General features: G+C 41.1%; 2 protein-coding genes across 4 annotated transcripts in view; one reads left to right on the forward strand and one right to left on the reverse strand.

Moving 5' to 3' along the window:
* Nucleotides 1-548: 548 nt before the first annotated feature.
* LOC100529205 (sodium-dependent phosphate transporter) lies at nucleotides 549-11,758 on the forward strand. Of its 2 annotated transcripts, XM_012695165.4 has the most exons (7): nucleotides 549-689; nucleotides 1,120-1,247; nucleotides 2,482-2,721; nucleotides 3,517-3,816; nucleotides 9,217-9,741; nucleotides 10,140-10,332; nucleotides 10,404-11,758. In XM_012695165.4, the coding sequence occupies exons 1-6, from the start codon at nucleotides 680-682 to the stop codon at nucleotides 10,290-10,292; spliced, it is 1,356 nt and encodes a 451-aa protein (XP_012550619.1). In that variant the 5' UTR covers nucleotides 549-679; the 3' UTR covers nucleotides 10,293-10,332; nucleotides 10,404-11,758. The 2 variants fall into 2 exon arrangements, with proteins under 2 accessions (XP_012550619.1, XP_012550618.1); XM_012695164.3 differs by lacking the exon at nucleotides 10,404-11,758 and having other exon boundaries at nucleotides 10,140-10,391.
* Nucleotides 11,759-11,883: 125 nt separating this feature from the next.
* The window catches only part of LOC101739889 (uncharacterized), a 145,584-nt gene continuing 139,216 nt past the window's right edge, over nucleotides 11,884-18,251 (reverse strand). For both annotated transcript variants that reach the window (XM_038021503.2, XM_062675552.1), the window contains 4 exons: nucleotides 18,018-18,139; nucleotides 16,587-16,791; nucleotides 15,356-15,506; nucleotides 11,884-14,677 (listed from right to left, as the gene is read on the reverse strand). In XM_038021503.2, coding sequence (XP_037877431.1) covers nucleotides 12,582-14,677; nucleotides 15,356-15,506; nucleotides 16,587-16,791; nucleotides 18,018-18,139 — 2,574 coding nt within the window. In that variant the 3' untranslated portion in view covers nucleotides 11,884-12,581. The remainder of the gene's footprint in view (nucleotides 14,678-15,355; nucleotides 15,507-16,586; nucleotides 16,792-18,017; nucleotides 18,140-18,251) is intronic.

Consider the following 18,251-nt stretch of genomic DNA (forward strand, 5'->3'; position numbering starts at 1 on the left):
AAGACATTTCTGAAAGTACAACAGTAGAAAAACTATGTAGTTTTGATCGCCTCAACTGAATAAAACTGCAGGAACTCAGCCGTTTCATTATGTACCCACCGTAGTATTGTCCAGATAACAATGCACGGATGAATCAACGCGCACCCAGTTTTTTGTGATTCAAACCGCTAAAATACGTTAAAATCTCATTTCTGATTATGAAATTACAATACCTTTAAATTATTTTGTCATTCTAACCCTAAAGATTTGCTAAGCGATTAGGTTGTATGAAAAATGTAATGTTATGCTACGACTTGGCGTAAAAATAATTCGCGAAGTGTTAGACAAATACGAAATGGAATCTATGCGAGAATTTTATATTATATACAATATAATTTATTTGATTATATAAAAAAAATTAATTTCATGTTAATTAATAATTTTATATTATATATTAAAACTAAACAAAACTCTTCAGATAGAATTGCACTACTGTAGATGCAGATAGAATACCATATACAGTTATACTATTTGACGTCTGAAGATTTGAATGATAACACAAAATGTACCTACCAGGTATCGAGTTTTGAGAGATTTTTTATCACATTGTGTATTAAGTGCTATACCACAAGCGAAGTTATTTAGAAAATAGTACGTGCGGTGGTGTCAATATCGTTGAAGTGGTTTTTAAATACATACTATGAAATTCGGTAATTTTTATGTTTAAATATTATGCTTCTCAAACTTATATTTTGTCGTGCTCAGGTAGAAAATTCGTTATTCTTTGAGTGTGAATTTCGGAATGATTTTCATACAATTTATATAAATTAACACAAAAAAAATAGTTATTTTATTGGTACTATAAATATAAAATATTTTTTGTTTATCTAATAAATAAAAAGAACAACAATTAGAGGGAAAATTAAATTTAAATTGGGCTGCCAGTGCATCTAATATTAATCTGTCGAAAATATTTTTATCAGGATCAGGTGGACGAAGAAGTAAATTATGACTTTAATTGTTAAACTTAGTGCAACTCAACGAGTTATACTAATCATTCGATTTTCGCCGTATTTTATTATGATGTGATAGCTTTTTATTACTTAAACTTAAATTAAAAACTTAATAGTACATTTGCAGAGAAAATACCATGTCGCTATATAATAGCATTGATGATATTCACCAGTTCATGCGCAAGTTTTATGATGCGCACGAATTTGAATGTGAATCTAGTCGCCATGGTTCCGGTTTCGAACAGTACTTATTCAGTAAGTTTCATTTTAATTATTAAACAAACTTTTAAGAAAGCATATCTACCTAAGGATTTCGCATAGTTAAATTTTATAATTTTTTAGTATTACTAGCTGACCCGGCAGACTTCGTAGTGCCTCAATCGATAAATAAAAGACACATCAAGGGGACACATCAAAGGAACAACAAAATTGTTTGTTTTTATATAATTCCGAGTTTTTTTTATATTTTCTCACCTTTTAAACCTTCCCTGGATTTCCATGAATAATTTAAGACCAAAATTAGCCAAATCGGTCCAGCCGTTTTCGTTTAGCGTGACTAACGAACAGCAATTCATTTTTATATATAGAGATAGAAGATTAATTAAATACCTTTTCAATTGTGGATGACCTTTTCATGTTCATCAAGTTATAGGTATAGGTACGTGTAGGTTGATATAGATAAGTCGCCTGTCAGTTTAAAGCATTTTTTCTCCTACCTACGCCGAAAGTTCGGTTTTCCTCCCGCTCTACAGGGAAGAAAGTCTAACTTTTCCTCCCGCTGTACAGGGAAGAAAGTGTAATTTTTCCTCCCTGGGTACGGACAAGTGCGCATGCGCGTTAGTGTCTACGTCTGCTCTCACGCACCTAAAATTCTCCGCTATTGTTGTGCTCGGGTAATTTGCAATATTGTGTTTAGTGTAAAAGTGACATAAACAAAAGGCAATTAAATTTAATAGTGAAGTATTAAACAAAGATGAGTTCATCAGACAGTTCTTATTCAATTAGTAATAGTTTATTTAAAAATAAAAAAACAGTTAAATTGTTTTTTTATGAGTACGGGGGGGGGGGGGGATCCGCCTGCCCTACTCCCGGCTAGGGCTTCGCCCCGGGACCCTGGCTCGGTACTCCACGAACTTTCGGCCTGGTAAGAACATTATAGATTCGGAGCCCAGATAGGGTAAACCCCACCATACTTTCGTTAAATTTCTGAATTTTACGTATCTGATTTTTATTGCACGATGCCATCCAATGTCTTTCGTCGTCGTCGTCCACCGTGAAGACATATTGATTGAGATTGGAAACCTACCCTAATCGCATCGCACGATACAAAACCAGGCGATGGATACATCAAACTTAAAACTTATTTTCGTTTCAATTTTAACTTAAACATCCCATTACATAATAAAAATAAAAACTGAAATCTGTGTTTTATCTATATTTTGTTGTGTACTGTCGTACGCTGATTCGTTTTTTCATTTCTGTTTTTCAGGAAACCCAAACGACTTTAGATTGGACGCCATATCAGCGTGCAAATGTTCTATCAAGTCATTTATGGGGTGATATCTTGGCTTGTCTAATCGGTGGACCCATAGCGGAACGATGGGGTGCTCGCTATGTTGTTTTCTTTGGGATCCTGGTCAGCGCTGTATTGACAATGGCTACTCCTGCCGCTGCCAAGCACAGTTATATATCCATGTTGGTCGTTAGATTTATACTTGGATTTTTTACTGTGAGTATGGAATCCATCATGAAAAAGATATAAAGTAAAGTGTGCTTACACGAAAAAATTTGTGGGTGCAGACGTAAGGAGTATTTCCTTCGTGTCAAATTTTATATCAATTTTTTAACATTGTCGAACTTTTGGATGAAGGTTACATTTTTATCAATTGGTAATTTTTGGTAAATTTTAATACGGTTTACTTATTGGTAATTTCTGCATTTATTAAGATGATTTTTTATTAATTTCATTTTCTATAATTCCTTATCTAATAATGAAATATGTATTAGCTAATTCAATTGTCAAGGGTATTTACTATCTTGGAGGCTTTCATTGTAGTATCTATGAATTAATTAAAAATCCAAACTTATCATATTTATAAAATATTTTTTTATAACGGAGCTTATTGGCTAATAAATTAATAAAATCAATTTGGAAAACCTTTGCCAAAGCAAATTCTTTTTTGACTTGGTCAAAGGTCGGCTTAGTCACCACGGAGAAAATTAGACATACCTACAAAAAAAAACATGCGCTTTAAAATTTGCACGATTGTTGTTCTCCCAAGACAGATAAAGAAAAATAATGAAAGGAACATTTCTTTATATTATCTGTATTCATCATGAAATTTACTAAATCATATTTGGGAGTGGTTTAAATTTTTCTCACTCCAAATCAGATTTTCATTTAGAGAGTCACAAATGGAATTGTTACATTTGTTTGAATTCAATTAACACACTTCTAAAATGATTTAAAAAAAATCTAAAATATGTATAGGCTATATAGTTATATATTGTTGTATCTTTTCAGGGATTTATTAATCCAGGGTGCCACGTTTTACTATCCAGATGGGCAGTAGCAACTGATAAAGGCAAATTCTCTGGAGCACTGATGGGTGGTAGCATAGGCATATTTATAGCTTGGAGTATATGCGGACAGCTCATCGAACCTTTTGGTTGGGAATGGGGATTCTATTTCTTTGGAATCGTCAGTTTTCCACTAATTGGTTTACTCTGGTTCTTGGTATACGATTCACCGGAAAAGCACCCTTACATTTCTGAAAAGGAGAAACAATACTTAACTGATAACATCCAAGTGCAACGTAAAAAAGTAAATGTTTCATAATACAACATATCTAAAGGCTTCGTCAATTATAGCGCTGGCGCTCTGTTTGACGGTATGTTACCATAGTAGTATTTTTTTTTTTTTTTTTATGATTGAAGGATTACTGGTGGCCCGGAGGCCTTTCCAGTTTCACCAGGACAGGTGGGCGAGCAAAGGCTCAGCCAGGAGGGGTGGGATTTGCTAACAGCTACCCGAGCGCCTCCGAAGGAGACCTAACAGCTCAAGAGCAGCTGCTCCGCGAATGAATCTACTACCGGATCGGAATCGCGACCCGCTGAGAAGATCCGGCGAGAAACTCAGCGAGCTGATTCATGGGTTAGGTTGCACGGCGAACTCTTTGTCGAGTTCGACGAGTACGGTTACCGAGGTCCCTAAGCCTGCTCCTAGAGCTGAAGGCGTCTAGTGCGAAGGTTATTGGATCTGATGGATCCGTAAGGACGTGTCTAGGGCGTCGACGGTGACTGGCTCCTGCATGATCAGGATTCGGGGAGTAGTCAGCGGCGGCTACGATAAGGCGATTATCATGACGCATAGCCTTATCGAAGTACCGTTCCGACGCTGACTTCATGTATTTCTGTATAGATTCGAGGCCCAGGTCGTCGTGTAGGTCAACGTTCCTCACGAACCACGGAGCTCCGACGGCTAACCTGCAAAAGCGGGATTGTAGAGATTGAAGGGTGTCTATGTGCGTGCGGGCCGCGTGAGCGAACACCACACTCGCGTAAGTCATGACGGGCCTTATGCAAGTTTTGTAAAGTGTCACCTTGTTCCGAAGGGACATTTTACTCCGCTTACAAATCATGGGGTAGAGTCTACCGAGAATAAACGCGGCACGGTCACGGACTGATTTTATATGCGGGCGGAATGTCATCGATGCATCCAGGGTAACGCCCAGGTACTTGACCTTCCTGGCCCAGGGTATGGATTGACTAAAGAGAGTAATCGGGGGTGTGAGATTCTTCCTCCTAATACGGGAGGAAATCCGTGTGGAGCTTCCCCTCTGAAAGAGCACCGCAGTACTTTTCGCTGGGTTGATGTCTATGCGCCATTTTCGGAACCACTGTCCTAGGGCTAGGGCTGCGCTCTGAAGCTTCTTCGCGATTAGGGACTTGTTTCTACTGGAATAGTAAACAGTCGTGTCGTCGGCGAATAAAGCTAAATGGGTCGGCGGCGACCGGGGAATATCGTTAACGAATAAGCTAAATAGGAGGGGTGAGAGGACAGAGCCTTGCGGGACTCCAGCTGTGAGAGGTCGTGGGGAGGAGCGGGTTCCCTCGACTCGATATCGAAAAGAGCGGTTCGACAAGAAGTCCCGTATGATGAGCACGAGACTATCCGGCACACCCATGTTGAATAGTTTCAAAATCAAACCGTTGTGCCAGACTTTGTCGAACGCTTTTGCGACGTCGAAGAAGAGAGCTCCCGTGTATAACGGTTTTGGTCGATTAAGCCCCACAAGAATGTGCTCCGTGAGGCGGTGCACCTGTTGAACGCATGAGTGATTTGTACGGAATCCGAATTGTTCATCGATGAGAATGCCCTTGGATGAGACGAAGTCTCTGAGGCGTTTGTAGAGCAGACGCTCATACAGTTTGCCTAGAGACATGAGGAGGCTAATCGGGCGGTAGCTCGTCGGATGATTTTTTGGTTTACCGGGTTTATGTATGCCGATAACGTCCGCTTCTTTCCACACCGCGGGAAAGATACAGTTCGCCATAGCGGCATTGAAAATAGATGCCAACATCACGATGAGTTGGACGGGTAGAAGTTTAATAACGCGGTTGGATATACCGTCGGAACCGGGAGCCTTGCGAGGACGTAGGTCTTTGATCAAGTCTTTAACTTCCATCGGGGTGACGGGTGGTAACACATCAGAGGGTGGCAAGGAGGCTCTGCGTTCTACCTCACTGTCTACTAATTCTACATGCACAGGGTCCACGGATTGAGTGCTGGGCGTGCACTGGGTTTGCAATGTATCGGCCAGCAGCTCTGTTTTTTCGTCATCATCGATCGCCGTGAGTCGGCCTGAGGGGCCTACGAGGGGGGGCATAGTTACTACCGTATCCGATTTGAGAGTACGAGCTAAGCGGTAGTAAGACCTTTGGGAGGGCGCGAGTCCTTCTAAGAAATCAGACCATCTGGCATCTCGGACTTCGGCAATGCGAGACTTTACGTCGCGTTGTAGGGCACGCATTCGAATACGATTTTCCGCGGTAGGATACCTGTCGTAGGCGCGTATCGAGGCGTTCTTAGCTCTAAGGAGTTCCCTAATATCGTCGGACAATTTGAAGCGGTGAAGGAAGTCCTCCGCTACAACTTGTTTCGATGACCTATCTAATGTCGAGGTGATGTGTGACGTTAAGATGTCTATGGCTTCAGCGGTATCCTGAGGAGACGGGGTAGAGTCCGGGCTAAACGGTAGCGATGGTGGATCAGATTCAGCCAGGCTGATGCCCAGCGTGTGCCAATCCACCACAGTCCTCGTGACGGGAACAGAATCGGGAGCGCGACCGAGCTTCATAACGACGGGACGGTGGTCTGAATCTAACTCTGAAACTACTTCGATCGAGTGTAAGCGCAGAGTTACGTTTTTTAATAACGCTATGTCGAGTATATCCGGGCGATGCGCGATATTTAGCGGGTAGTGAGTCGGGATTAGCGGAGCGACGATATCGAAGGCGAGATTATCGACTAACGCGTCAAGCCGCCTGCCATTCGGGGTTGTGGTGTGTGAGTTCCACCTAATGTGTTTACAATTTAGGTCGCCCGCCAGAATGACAGAGCTCCCCATGCCGAGCAGCGCCTCGATATCACTGCTTAGAACGATCTTATCCGGTGGAAGATAAACGGACGCGATAACGATCGGCGCGTGTCCCGTCAGTGAGATTCGGCACACTGATGCTTCGATATTAGCGAGCGCGGGAGGATCGAGTGGGACGCAATGCAGGGCTCTTCTATAGTAAAAGACGGTACCACCACCACGAGCAGAGAGCCTGTCGTTCCTGACCATGTTATAGTTCGCGATTTTAGGGTCACGGCGCGCGGGCTTAAGTAGGGTCTCCTGCACTAAAAAGATATCAATTTGATGGTCACGCAAAAAGTCAGAAACCTGATCACGCTGATTTGCGAGACCGTAAGCGTTAAAAAATCCTATCGTTACGGATAGGGGCTTTATTCTACTTATATACGCCATTGATTACCGGCGGAGTGAGGGGAGGACATACGTATTTAATGACGCGTATACGTCGGCGTATTCTTGCACAACGGCGATAAAGTGTTGTGCAGTGGAGGCAGAGCGAATGGCGTCGCCCAAAGCGTTAACGCGCTCAAAGTTGATCGACTGAAAGAAGTCGATCGCTAAAGCGAGATTGTCGGACGCGGTCGGAGGGCAAGTCGCGGGAGAGGGACGAGTCGCGGGGGCGGGACGAATCGCGGAGGAGGGAGTTGTAGCCGTGTTCATGTACGGCAGCGGTTTCGCCCAGGCCGAGACACTGGGCACCGGCGCCGGAACGAACGCTGGCTTAGCCTGCGACACAGAGGGTGCCGAGGCTTTGATGTCTGGGCCGGAAGCTCGGAGGCGGTTTTGGCGGGCGACGCGGCGATTTATTTTCGGGGCTCGGGGGCATCCGCGGTAATTTGCGGGGTGACCCTGTGTTCGACACAGGACGCAGCTAGGCGGTTCTGTCGCGGTTTTTTGATCGCGAGTGCATAGGGCCGTGGCGTGATCGCCTAAGCACTTGACGCATCGGGGGCGCGCGTGACAGTTACGGGAAGAATGCCCGTATAATTGGCAGTTATGGCACTGGCTAGGTGTGCCTTTCTTGTGTGGGGTTTCGACTGCGATTCCGGAAAGGCTACAGACCGTTCGGATGTTGAATATTTGCTTACCCTCGGGGGTAGGCTGGAGGGCGACGAGAACCATATTATATGGCTCCCTTCCGCGGCCTGTGTGCATGCGGTGTACGGAGTTAACCGGTAGGCCTTGTTCGAGAAGGTCGGCCTTGACGAGCTCGGCATCCAACTCTTTAGGGATGCCACGTATAACGGCACGGAGTTCGCGCTCCTCCTGGAGCGTATATGTGTGGAAACTTATACGCTCCTTACGGAGGTAAGAAGAGAGGGCCCTATGGTCGTCGGATGTTCGAACCTTAATTTGAATGCCGTTCGCGAGGTTGCGGGCATTCGTAAAATTGATATTTTTGGCCTTAAGGGCCAGGGAAACTCGTTCCCAAGCTGCCTTCTCTTGAAGGATTACTGGGGGAGGGGTCTGGGCTTTATTTTGTGCCACCGGACGCGGCGACGGAGTGGCACGGGCTGGAGGCGCAACGGGAGTCTGAGGGCGGGGGCGCGACGCGTTCGCGGCTTTGCTAATTTTAGCGGCCGTGGGAGCTCGAGACTCCGCGGCACGCTTCTTACCCTTTTGCACCAGGGTGAATCCATCCGTCGATGAGGCGGGAGCGAGGTCGACCTCCATCTCCGAGTCAGAGTCGGAGGACGAGGAGGCGGGCGCAGGTGACCTACGAGTAGGTGTTTTGGACGGCGCGACGGAGGCCGCGGATGATCGCGCTGCTGGAACGGTGACCACGGCGGACGACGCAGCAGTTTTACTCGCCAGTATAGGCGACGCGGGAACGGCAGGCACGACGGAGGCTGCGGTGCTCGATGCAGAAGCTTTGCACGCAGGTACAGGCGACGCAGGAGCAGCGAGCTCGGTGGAGTCCACGAGAGGGCTCGCAGTGTGATCGGCCTTGAAGGCCTGAAACTCGGAAGTGAGCTTTGGGTAGCGAAGCCGGAGAAATTCCGCAAATACAGCGTCCATGATGTCTACGTGCCCAGGTGGGGCTACCCTGGGTCTTAGAAAACACTCGCCTTGCGGCGAGGCCCCAACTTCTCGGACCTGAGCGGTTCTATTGAACACAGGTGGCGATGCGGCACGATTACTGCAGGACAAAGAAAAATCACAACAAAACGGAAATAACAAAAAGAAACAAAACAATTAAACACTTCCAGGAAGACAGTTTGTCGGCAGATGTACCACGAACACAGAAATAACAAAAGGAAACAAAACAAATAAAAACTTCCAGGAAGAGCACTTAGTCGGCAGATGTACCACGAACACAGGCCGCGCGAACAATGGCCGGGCTAACAAAAGCCGGGCGAACAAAGGCCGGGCGATCGAGTGGTCGATGAGCACGTCCGCGCATGACGGGTGCCTCTATCGGAATGTGACCATAGTAGTACAACACATCTCGGCGTCACAGCGCGGCGTTAGTTTAGCGCTCTGACGCGCGCTAAGTACGCGTTCTGTTTGACGAAGCCTTTAAAGTTTTCGAATGCTGTATAATTTTCAAGTTACATAATATTATTATTTTTCTGACATTTCAGCAATCGATTCCGTATCGTCACATTTTAACCTCGATACCGTTTTGGTCATTGGCGATTATAAACTTCGGAAGTGGCTGGGGAATTTTCTTTGTCATTACCGCAGCTCCAAACTATATCGCAAACGCCTTGGGCTTCAATATTGCATCTACCGGATTATTATCGGCATTAACCTACTTAGCAAAATCAACTTTCGCGATCATGTTTGGATCAGTTGGAGACTTCCTATTACAAAGAAAACTCGTTTCATTGAATATGCTAAGAAAGTCTTCCACCTTTATTTCTCACGTGATACCGGGTTTGGGTCTTATAGGTATGGCATATCCCGGAATGCAGCCAGCGTATTATATCGCTTTGATAACGGGGGTAATGGCAATGAATGGCTCTGTGACTTTGACAACTGCTGTGAATGGACACGACTTGACAAGGAATTTCGCTGGCACCGTAAACGGCATAGTGTTTGCAATGATGACTGTTGCAGGAATAATAACTCCTTATGTTACTGCCTTTTTCACAAAGGACGATGAGGTGAGTCGATCGTATTTTTCAAATGTTACATTTCATGAACCTTAAAAAATCATTTAAATTATTATTAAAGTTATCATATCTTACATGCTCACTATTTTGGTGTAGTCATTAGGTATATAAGTAGCTCAGTTAAGTTCATTGGTCTTTGTACAGTAACATTTCACGAAGTTTTGTTACGCAGTATCGTCTAAAAATTTCTCAAATTTCATATTAACCAAGATTATATTTTATCTACATGGGGTTTCCATTATTTAAATTTTACAATTTTATTATTCATTCAAAATATATTTACATATTATATTTTCGAGCGTATTTGGAAAATTATTATTTTTAAATAATTTATCTAAAATTTATGTTTTGTCTCAGAAAATATTAAGATATTTATCGACGATTTTCAGACAAGTGCAGCTTTATGGCAGCCCGTGTTTTATACGGGAGGTTCAGTATTCATGGCCACTGGATTGCAATTCTTGTTCCTGGGTTCGACAAAGACTCAATATTGGAATGATATCACCAAAGAGAAAGATGCAGAACATCAAGAAAAAAATTAAATCACATTCCTATACTGCTCAAAGAATGAATAATTAATAAGTGCGCACGTTTTTGTATATACATTGAATGAAACAAGGAAATGAGGTTTCATACAATAATTATTGTTTTAGTACGTTCAACCTGAGCGACGGTAACCACTTACCATCCGATGCCATCAGATGTGCTCGCCTGCCTGTTCTGGCAATAAAAAAAAACAAAAACTACGGGAACTTGGCAAAAAGTCCTAGTGACGCTCACATGGGGAGCGCTTCGTTGTTCATCCATAGGTTAATGGGTATCTTAGGTGTTTGCGTAGCGATAGCTTAGAAGTTAATATATGTTAGACGTCGTGTGCTTATTACGAGTATTAAATTCTTGCGGCTATGCAACTGATCAAATTTTGTGACAAGTACCAATTTACCTCCTATATAAGTCAACAAGCCGTACTCGCCCGCTTCGCTGGGCATTTAAAATTAACATTATTATTTATTGTCATTATTATTAGGGAGTTCAACACTCATATAAATATTAGCCTATCCATTGAGTAAATGTATTTTCTACATGGACACCAAGTTTCAAGTCAATCGGATGCATGGTTCAGTAGTTATAACGGAACATCCGTAAAACCACTGTAGATTTATATATTATTATAGTATAGATAAATACCCTTCAACCTAATTTCTCAAGGTGGGTTGGGGCAAATAGGCAGTCTAGTAATTAATTAAATTTAAGTCAACTTAAAAAATTGCTTTTCGAATACCTAGAATTCCGAAGTAAAATGGCAAAAAACGGTACCCATAAATTTTATCGTAAACAATCTTGTCACTTTAAATTCATATAAAAAGAAAACATGTTTATGACTATAGTATTACATATTTATGACTACACTTTAAATTCATATAAAAAGAAAACATATTTATGACTACAGTAAGTAAGTCACGTTCAACTGTAATTATCGCTAATTGAATGACTAATTTTAAAGAGAAAATTTGATTTTTATGTTCATAAAAACTCTTTCAAAATTACGTAGGTACAGAATGAAAAATAAATAAGCCAAATCGGTCGAGCCTTTCTTAAGTAATGCTTCGTCACAAATGTGCCATTAATTTTTACTGCTTAGGTATACTAGATGTCGGCCACTATGATTGCATTTTAATGCAAAAGGTAACTAACTACCTACACAGGATAAATATTTCAACTGGAGCTCTGACAATACCTACCATAATTCGTTGTAAATGTGCACGATGATACAACATCCGATCTTTATGTGACTTTAATCGCAATAACTACGACTTTAATGGACGGCTACGTTGTCGAGTAACATGATTTAACGATAAACTTCGCGGGTCGTCTTTTGAATTCGAACGTATTGAATAAAATTATGTATAGTATACGAAACTATAGTAGTTGTACATTTGCTGCATAGTTGTCGCTTTGTGTTCCAGAAGTTAAGATATAGTAAGCACAAAATAAAAATATGCCTAAATTTTCTTGTATTCTTAAATTTTTTGTTCATATTGAACCGAGAGATAGATAACTATTTAGAAGAACGGAAAACTGCAAAAAAAGAAAAGAAGAAAATAAAGGGGAACACCAATTAAAACAAATTACTTATTAAATGTGATTTAATATATTTTATATATATTCATATAATATTATTTATTTCTTGATACTTACTTACATTATATTACAAATTATATATACACGTTTACAACATTACACTTTTCAGTACGTAATAATCAACTACATCGAATCTGGCTTAAATGATGAGTAAATCATTAGTGTCACATGAATTAAATCAAAGATTTAGTTTAGATTTAAAACTTGTATAAAATCTTATATTTTTATTAATAAGACGTTACAAAAAACGGTTTAAGGTATACTTTTAAATCTATGAAAAAAAAAAAAACTAAACATGCTAATATTTTAAGGAAATATTTAGCTATCAAGAGTTCAATAAAATTTATAATACAATACAATTTCACATCATTCATTTACATTAAAAATCATTTAAATTGAAATTATTCTTACGTCTTTGGAATAACATCACCAAAACAAATCCAGTTATGGTCACGTGTTTATATAATTTCAGGCGGGATTCTTGCATGAAGGCATCTATCTATCTCTTAACGCTATTAAAATCTTTTCAAGTTATTAAAATTCATAAGTAGTAGTTCATCATAATATACTGGGATAAAATATATTTTTTTTATTCACGATTACTTTTAAGATAAATTAGTTGATAAAACATTTTTAAGTTCTACAACGTCTATGACACGAATGAAGTCTTAAGATACATTTTGAAATTCTTAAACGTACGATTCTGATTCCGTGTCAGAATCGGTGGCGTCTAAATCTAGAACGTTCTGGATGTTTTTGTCGGCGCCGTTCGATGGGTACAGACGCGGCACGGACTTGGATCGCGTCGTTTTGTCGTCCTTGTTCACGTGCACAGGCTGGAATTTTTTCAGGACTCTCTGGTACACCATCTTCCTCGGCGGAACAGGCGGTGGTATTTGAGGAGGTTTTTTGTTGTTGTTCTTTTCGTTTTCTGTATACTCGGGCTCGACGGCGGTCGGAGTGGCTTTGTAGATATCAGATCCAAAGATGTTTGACTTCGCTTCGTGGTATATGTCTCTTCTGCGATTGTACACAGAAGTGTATAGGGGATCTATGTACTGCGTGGAGTAACAGTTCTCGTAGGAGTTCTCGCTGGCCGGTGATTCGGTCGATCGACTGTTGAACGCGTTCTGTGGTTGGTACAAAGTGTCGCTGCTGCTAGAATCGCTATTCAAAATGATATTGGCCAGAGACTTGGATTGATTTAATTTATTATTGTAATTACGAACTCGACACTTTTTAATCTCGTCCGAATTATTCGTTTGAACATTATCAACGTATGAGTAAGAGTTTTGTAATGGATTTATGTTGTGTTTGATTTGTTCCTCTCTCCTAGTGTTGGCCACTTGTAAGCCAGTGCAGCTTTTAGTGCACATGTGCGCCGGATCGAACCGCCTTTTCCTGCAGCAGTTACTTATATTTGGATCGTAATTTCCGTTGCGTGTTTTGTCCGAGTGCGAGTCATCGCTAACTTCCAGGCTCTTTGTCCTCGCTGCCTGACGAGACCAGTCATTTCTTGTAAAAATGGTGGCTGCCGGTGTAAGTTTCCCATCCGAATTATTCTGCGAGGATTCTCCGTGTTTTGTTTTCATTTGCTCGTAAATGTTTTCCGTGTTTTGTTTGACGCCGTATGCTGTGTTGTTTTTGTCCCAGCCCGCGTAAACGCGTTTGTAATTATTAGTCGCGTTTGAAACACCATTAGTATGCGCCTGATACTGAGTTTGCCGTTGAATGTTCTCCGTGAACATGGCGAGGTCGTGTATGTTGGTGTACAGTATGTTCTCCTGACTAGATATCAAGTTTTGTTTATTATCGAGAGATTCTTGTTTCGTTTCTAAAAGATTATCCGAACTTTTAGCTCTATTGAAATTCTTGTTTGTCGCGTTTAAATCCGCGTTCTGAGTTTCAGTGTACATGCTGTACACCTTCGAAGTGCGGGCTGCTTTGGAGACGTTGCTTCGCGGCGGCTTCTGAGGTTCTAGACCCGTGATGTATTTGGCTGGGCTCTGCGCGTATATATCAGCCGTCGACCGTTGCAAAGCCGTCTTGGAGACATAGTTTCTATCGTCGATACCGTTTGAGATTCCAATGTTTATAGTGTTGTGTACGTACCTTTCGCCGACGTAAGGCGCCGTGTAAAGTTCTTCATTCACGGTACTATATAATTCGGCTTTATTAGAATAAATGTTTTGTCTTTGTGGAAGACCGTTGACGTTGTGGTTTTCCGTTTTGTATCGGGCTAACAATTTCGTATCTTGTTGTAAATTGCAAGAAGGCGCCGATGAGCTGTGAAGGATATTGCGGGGGGCCGGGCTGTTGCCGCCATTGCTGTTCGAGTCGTCTTCAGAGAGCGTTAATCCGGAATCCCTGCTTAAGGACAATTTCTCTTTACGCGGCGTCAGTTCCATAGAGTCTAAAGAGATTCCAACGGAATGGAGGCTGTCGCTTTCTTCGGCGCCGGAGTCGAGCAAGGCGTTCGGCGATTCTGGACTGCCGTTACCCAGAAGACCGGCTATTTGTGGCCCGAACAAGATATCGGCTTTAACAATTAATAGTTCAACGACTTTCGGCACCGCTTTAGGAGCTTTGTCGCATGGAGTATTCGGCCAAAGAAGGCTAGGTCCGACGCAAACGCCCAGGTTCATTGGACACATTAGGTTGATGTTGGATTTCTTGGCAATAGCTTGTAAGAGGCACACAAAGTACGTTAGCATCGTGTAGTGTGCCTTTGGGAGTTTAAGCAGTAATGAGCGAACTGCAGTCACCTTTTCATTTTGAGATAAATCTGTAACAAAATAATACGGGTTTTAATCCGATGCGATCTAAACCCGATTTGAAATGAGTTATATGTCGCCTTGATTTAGAGTTAAAGATCGCTTTTAATAACTGCCGCTGCGCTTATGTTGGTATTAGTGAATAAATAAAAGAGGAACCTAAAAAAATATTTTAAAATGGTAATGGTTTACAGCTTACAGGATTGATATGTTACTTAAGTTCTTATTCAATACGAGTTTGGGTTTAGCGACAGCAGTTGATGAATTATTGTTGCATTTATATAAAATAACCTAATATTTACGAAAATCTACTCGGTTAATTATTGAGACCATGTTCTATGCAAAATTATTTTTATTTTGTTACGAAAATATTTGTTTCGTGATGAGATGACGCCACAAGTTTAGCATTTGAATATTTATCATAACTGAATATAATTGTCTATTGATCTTGCATTATTCCAATACTTCAAAAGTGCATCTTAAATTATATATTAATATTATAATATATTTCATTTCAATAATTATTATAACTTTATATATATATTGTTATTGCCCTAGTAGGCAGACAAGCATACGGCCCTCCTCATGGTGAATGGTTACCGTCGCCCATGAACTCCAGCAATGCCAGGGGCAGAGCCAAGCCGCTGCCTACCCTATATTTACTAGAAAAAAATTTGTTTGATACTCACTAAGAATTTGCAGCCAAGCTGGATATAGTTCTGAGGCAAGAAGCGGCTGAGGTAAAGCTCGAAAGAATTCTTTGACTAACGCAGCCAACAACAATACTGGAGCACGGTCCAATTCAGGGCACCCTTCTGCCCACGGACCCAACGTATCCAACTGTAAATAAAGAACTAAATTAGTTTTAAATTAAACACTAGCTGACCCGGCAGACTTCGTAGTGCCTCAATCTATAAATAAAAGACCTAAACTTTTGTATAAAATAAGCTTAAAACAAACAAAAGGAATCCGTCCGACGGGGGACACATCAAAGGAAAAACAAAATTGTTATTTTTATTTAATTCTGAGTATTTTCATATTTATCTACCTTTTAAACCTTCTCTGGACTTCCACAAATAATTCAAGACCAAAATTAGCGAAATCGGTCCAACCGTTCTCGGGTTTTAGCGAGACTAACGAACAGCAATTCATTTTTATATATATTGAACATTATTGATACGTATTTCAAAATGCTTTTTGTTTGGTATTTATTATTTTGCCTAAAATGATTTATACTAACTATACTAATAGTACTGATTTTTTGACTCAATATAAATTCATCCAAATTACTGGGTTAGAATCATTCAAATCATTTTAAAGATAAAGGATAAAGGGAACCGATTTTAAGGATAAAGAAAATAAATTATTTTCGAAATGTAGTCCGTTTATGTTGTAGTCCGCCCTTAAGGCACGCAAGAGACATAAAAACCGCTCCTGCTTCTTGTTATGCCCGTATATAAATTTTAATCGCTACTTAAGTACTTAGTAACTATCTAATATTCTTAAGAACCCGCATCAATGCTGTATTCACGGAAAAAAAATAGATATTCTGTCAAATATAGGAAGTATCAGTTTTTATTTTATATTGCTTAGGCCCACGTGTTGTTAAATGGTTACCAGAGCCCATAGACGTTTACAACGTAAATGCCGCCACCTACCTTGAGATATGAGATATGAGTTTTTACAGTACAACGGCTGTCCCACTCTTCAAACTGAAACGCGTTACTGCTTCACGGCAGAAAATCGGCAGGGTGATGGTACTTACCCGTGCGGACTCACAAGACGTCGTACTACCAGTAATTTGTTTTTTATTGCCCTAGACGAGCATACGGCCCACCTGATGGTGAGTGGTTACCTTCGCCCATGGACTCCAGCAATGCCAGGGGCAGAGCCAAGCCGCTGCACACCAAAATGTCTTACCTTATCTCTTAGCAGTCGTAGCGCTTTGGCGTTAGCGCTGCGTCTGAAGACGCCGTGCGTCAAGGGCGCGAGGACCCTCAGGCGCCGCATGACTTGTATGAGTGCGGGCGGCGGTGTGCCGTTACATAGCCTGGTCAGCGCCACGCCGAACAGACGCCCTCCCCTTCGGAGTAAACGAAGACCGCGTCCAGGCGTGCTGTTCCCGCTGAACACAACATTACAAATGTATTAACGGCCGTCTGGTGTAGTGGTAAGTGACATGGTCACTACAGAAGGGGGTCGCGGGTTCGAATCCCGCCAAGGGAAGATATTTGTATGATAAATATAAAATGTCTTTTCCAGGTTTATGGATGTATATTAAATATATGTATGTGTATAATAAAAATCTTGCATTTATTTCCGTTATCTGGTACCTGTAACACAAGTTCTTTACGAACTTAGCACGGGATCAGTTAACGTGGCATGATTGTTTTTGTAAAAAATAAATAAATTGTCAGTTAATTTCTTTAGGATCGTTGTAATTTGAAAGTAGTACGAAAAAGAGACAGTCATATATTGTTAAGATTTCGCTTGCGATAGAATGAGACCCACAGACACAGCCCACTGAGTTTCTCGCCGAATCTTCTCAGTGGGTCGCGTTTTCGATCTGGTGGTAGATTCTGCGAAGCACGGCTCTTGCTAGGGCCAGTGTTAGCAACACCTCCGGTTTGAGCCCCGAGAGCTCACCTACACGCTATGGTAACGCCGATATAGCCCTTCAAGGTTATCAGCATAGGTAAAAATAATAATAGAATGAGATAAAAAACGTTTTGTAAGTTTCACTTCGAACGAGTGTGATCTGCATTTTTTTTGTTAAACGATATTACGTCTTTGTTTAAGTGCTTAAGGAACAAGTTTGGTATCCATCTAGTATTGTTGCTGCTGTCCAACTTATAACTCGAACAAGAACGTGGTACAATTGACACTTCTTACGTTATTAAGCGCTATGTTTGCGAGACGAGATTAGGTCGAAGTTGGGAAATGGGAGGAAAAAGATAGGAAGGAAGTTAGATAGAAAAGATTGTTTATTGTCAAGTAAATTCTGGTTCGATTTTTAACTCAAATATTGGACGTAGTTTTATTTTTGATCAAATATATATCATAAATATATATGTGAATTTGGTAAGCATTAAGAATCAATACTTAAAAGATGGTGTTATACAACCAAATGGATTTTTAGTAAAAAAAAGCGGGCTATCTTTACTACTGTTCAATCCAAATAGTCTCAAAAACGTCTCTTACGCCATACATCGTATATAGATGGCGCTCTGCCAAAACACGCTTTCATTCAAGTGCTAAGAACAACTGTACAAAGCTTTAACTCAATGGGATTGAACTAACAAACAAACAAACATTAATTATTCTAAATAAGATAAATGACTTCGCACTTACTTCTTCAGGCCTTGATTTTTCTTCCGCAATTCGAACACAAGTCCACATGGGTTGTTCTTGGCATTAACATGGTCCATGTCGAACCCTTCTTCATTGGATAAAGTTTGACGTATTCGTGACATCTGGAAGTTTTGTATCTTTCATTAAATTTCAATCGAAGAATTAAAATCTTGTCGTGAATATTGTGATATTATAACCCAATTATTTTCGATGTATCGTTTCGTCTAAGGTCTT

This window comes from Bombyx mori, chromosome 3 (assembly GCF_030269925.1).
Source record: "Bombyx mori chromosome 3, ASM3026992v2".
Taxonomy (NCBI): Eukaryota; Metazoa; Arthropoda; class Insecta; order Lepidoptera; family Bombycidae; genus Bombyx; species Bombyx mori.

Coding starts and splice junctions, on each gene's coding strand:
- LOC100529205 (XM_012695165.4), top strand. Junction 1,248..2,481: donor TTTCGAACAGTACTTATTCA/GTAAGTTTCATT, acceptor TCTGTTTTTCAG/GAAACCCAAACGACTTTAGA. Junction 9,742..10,139: donor TTTTCACAAAGGACGATGAG/GTGAGTCGATCG, acceptor GACGATTTTCAG/ACAAGTGCAGCTTTATGGCA.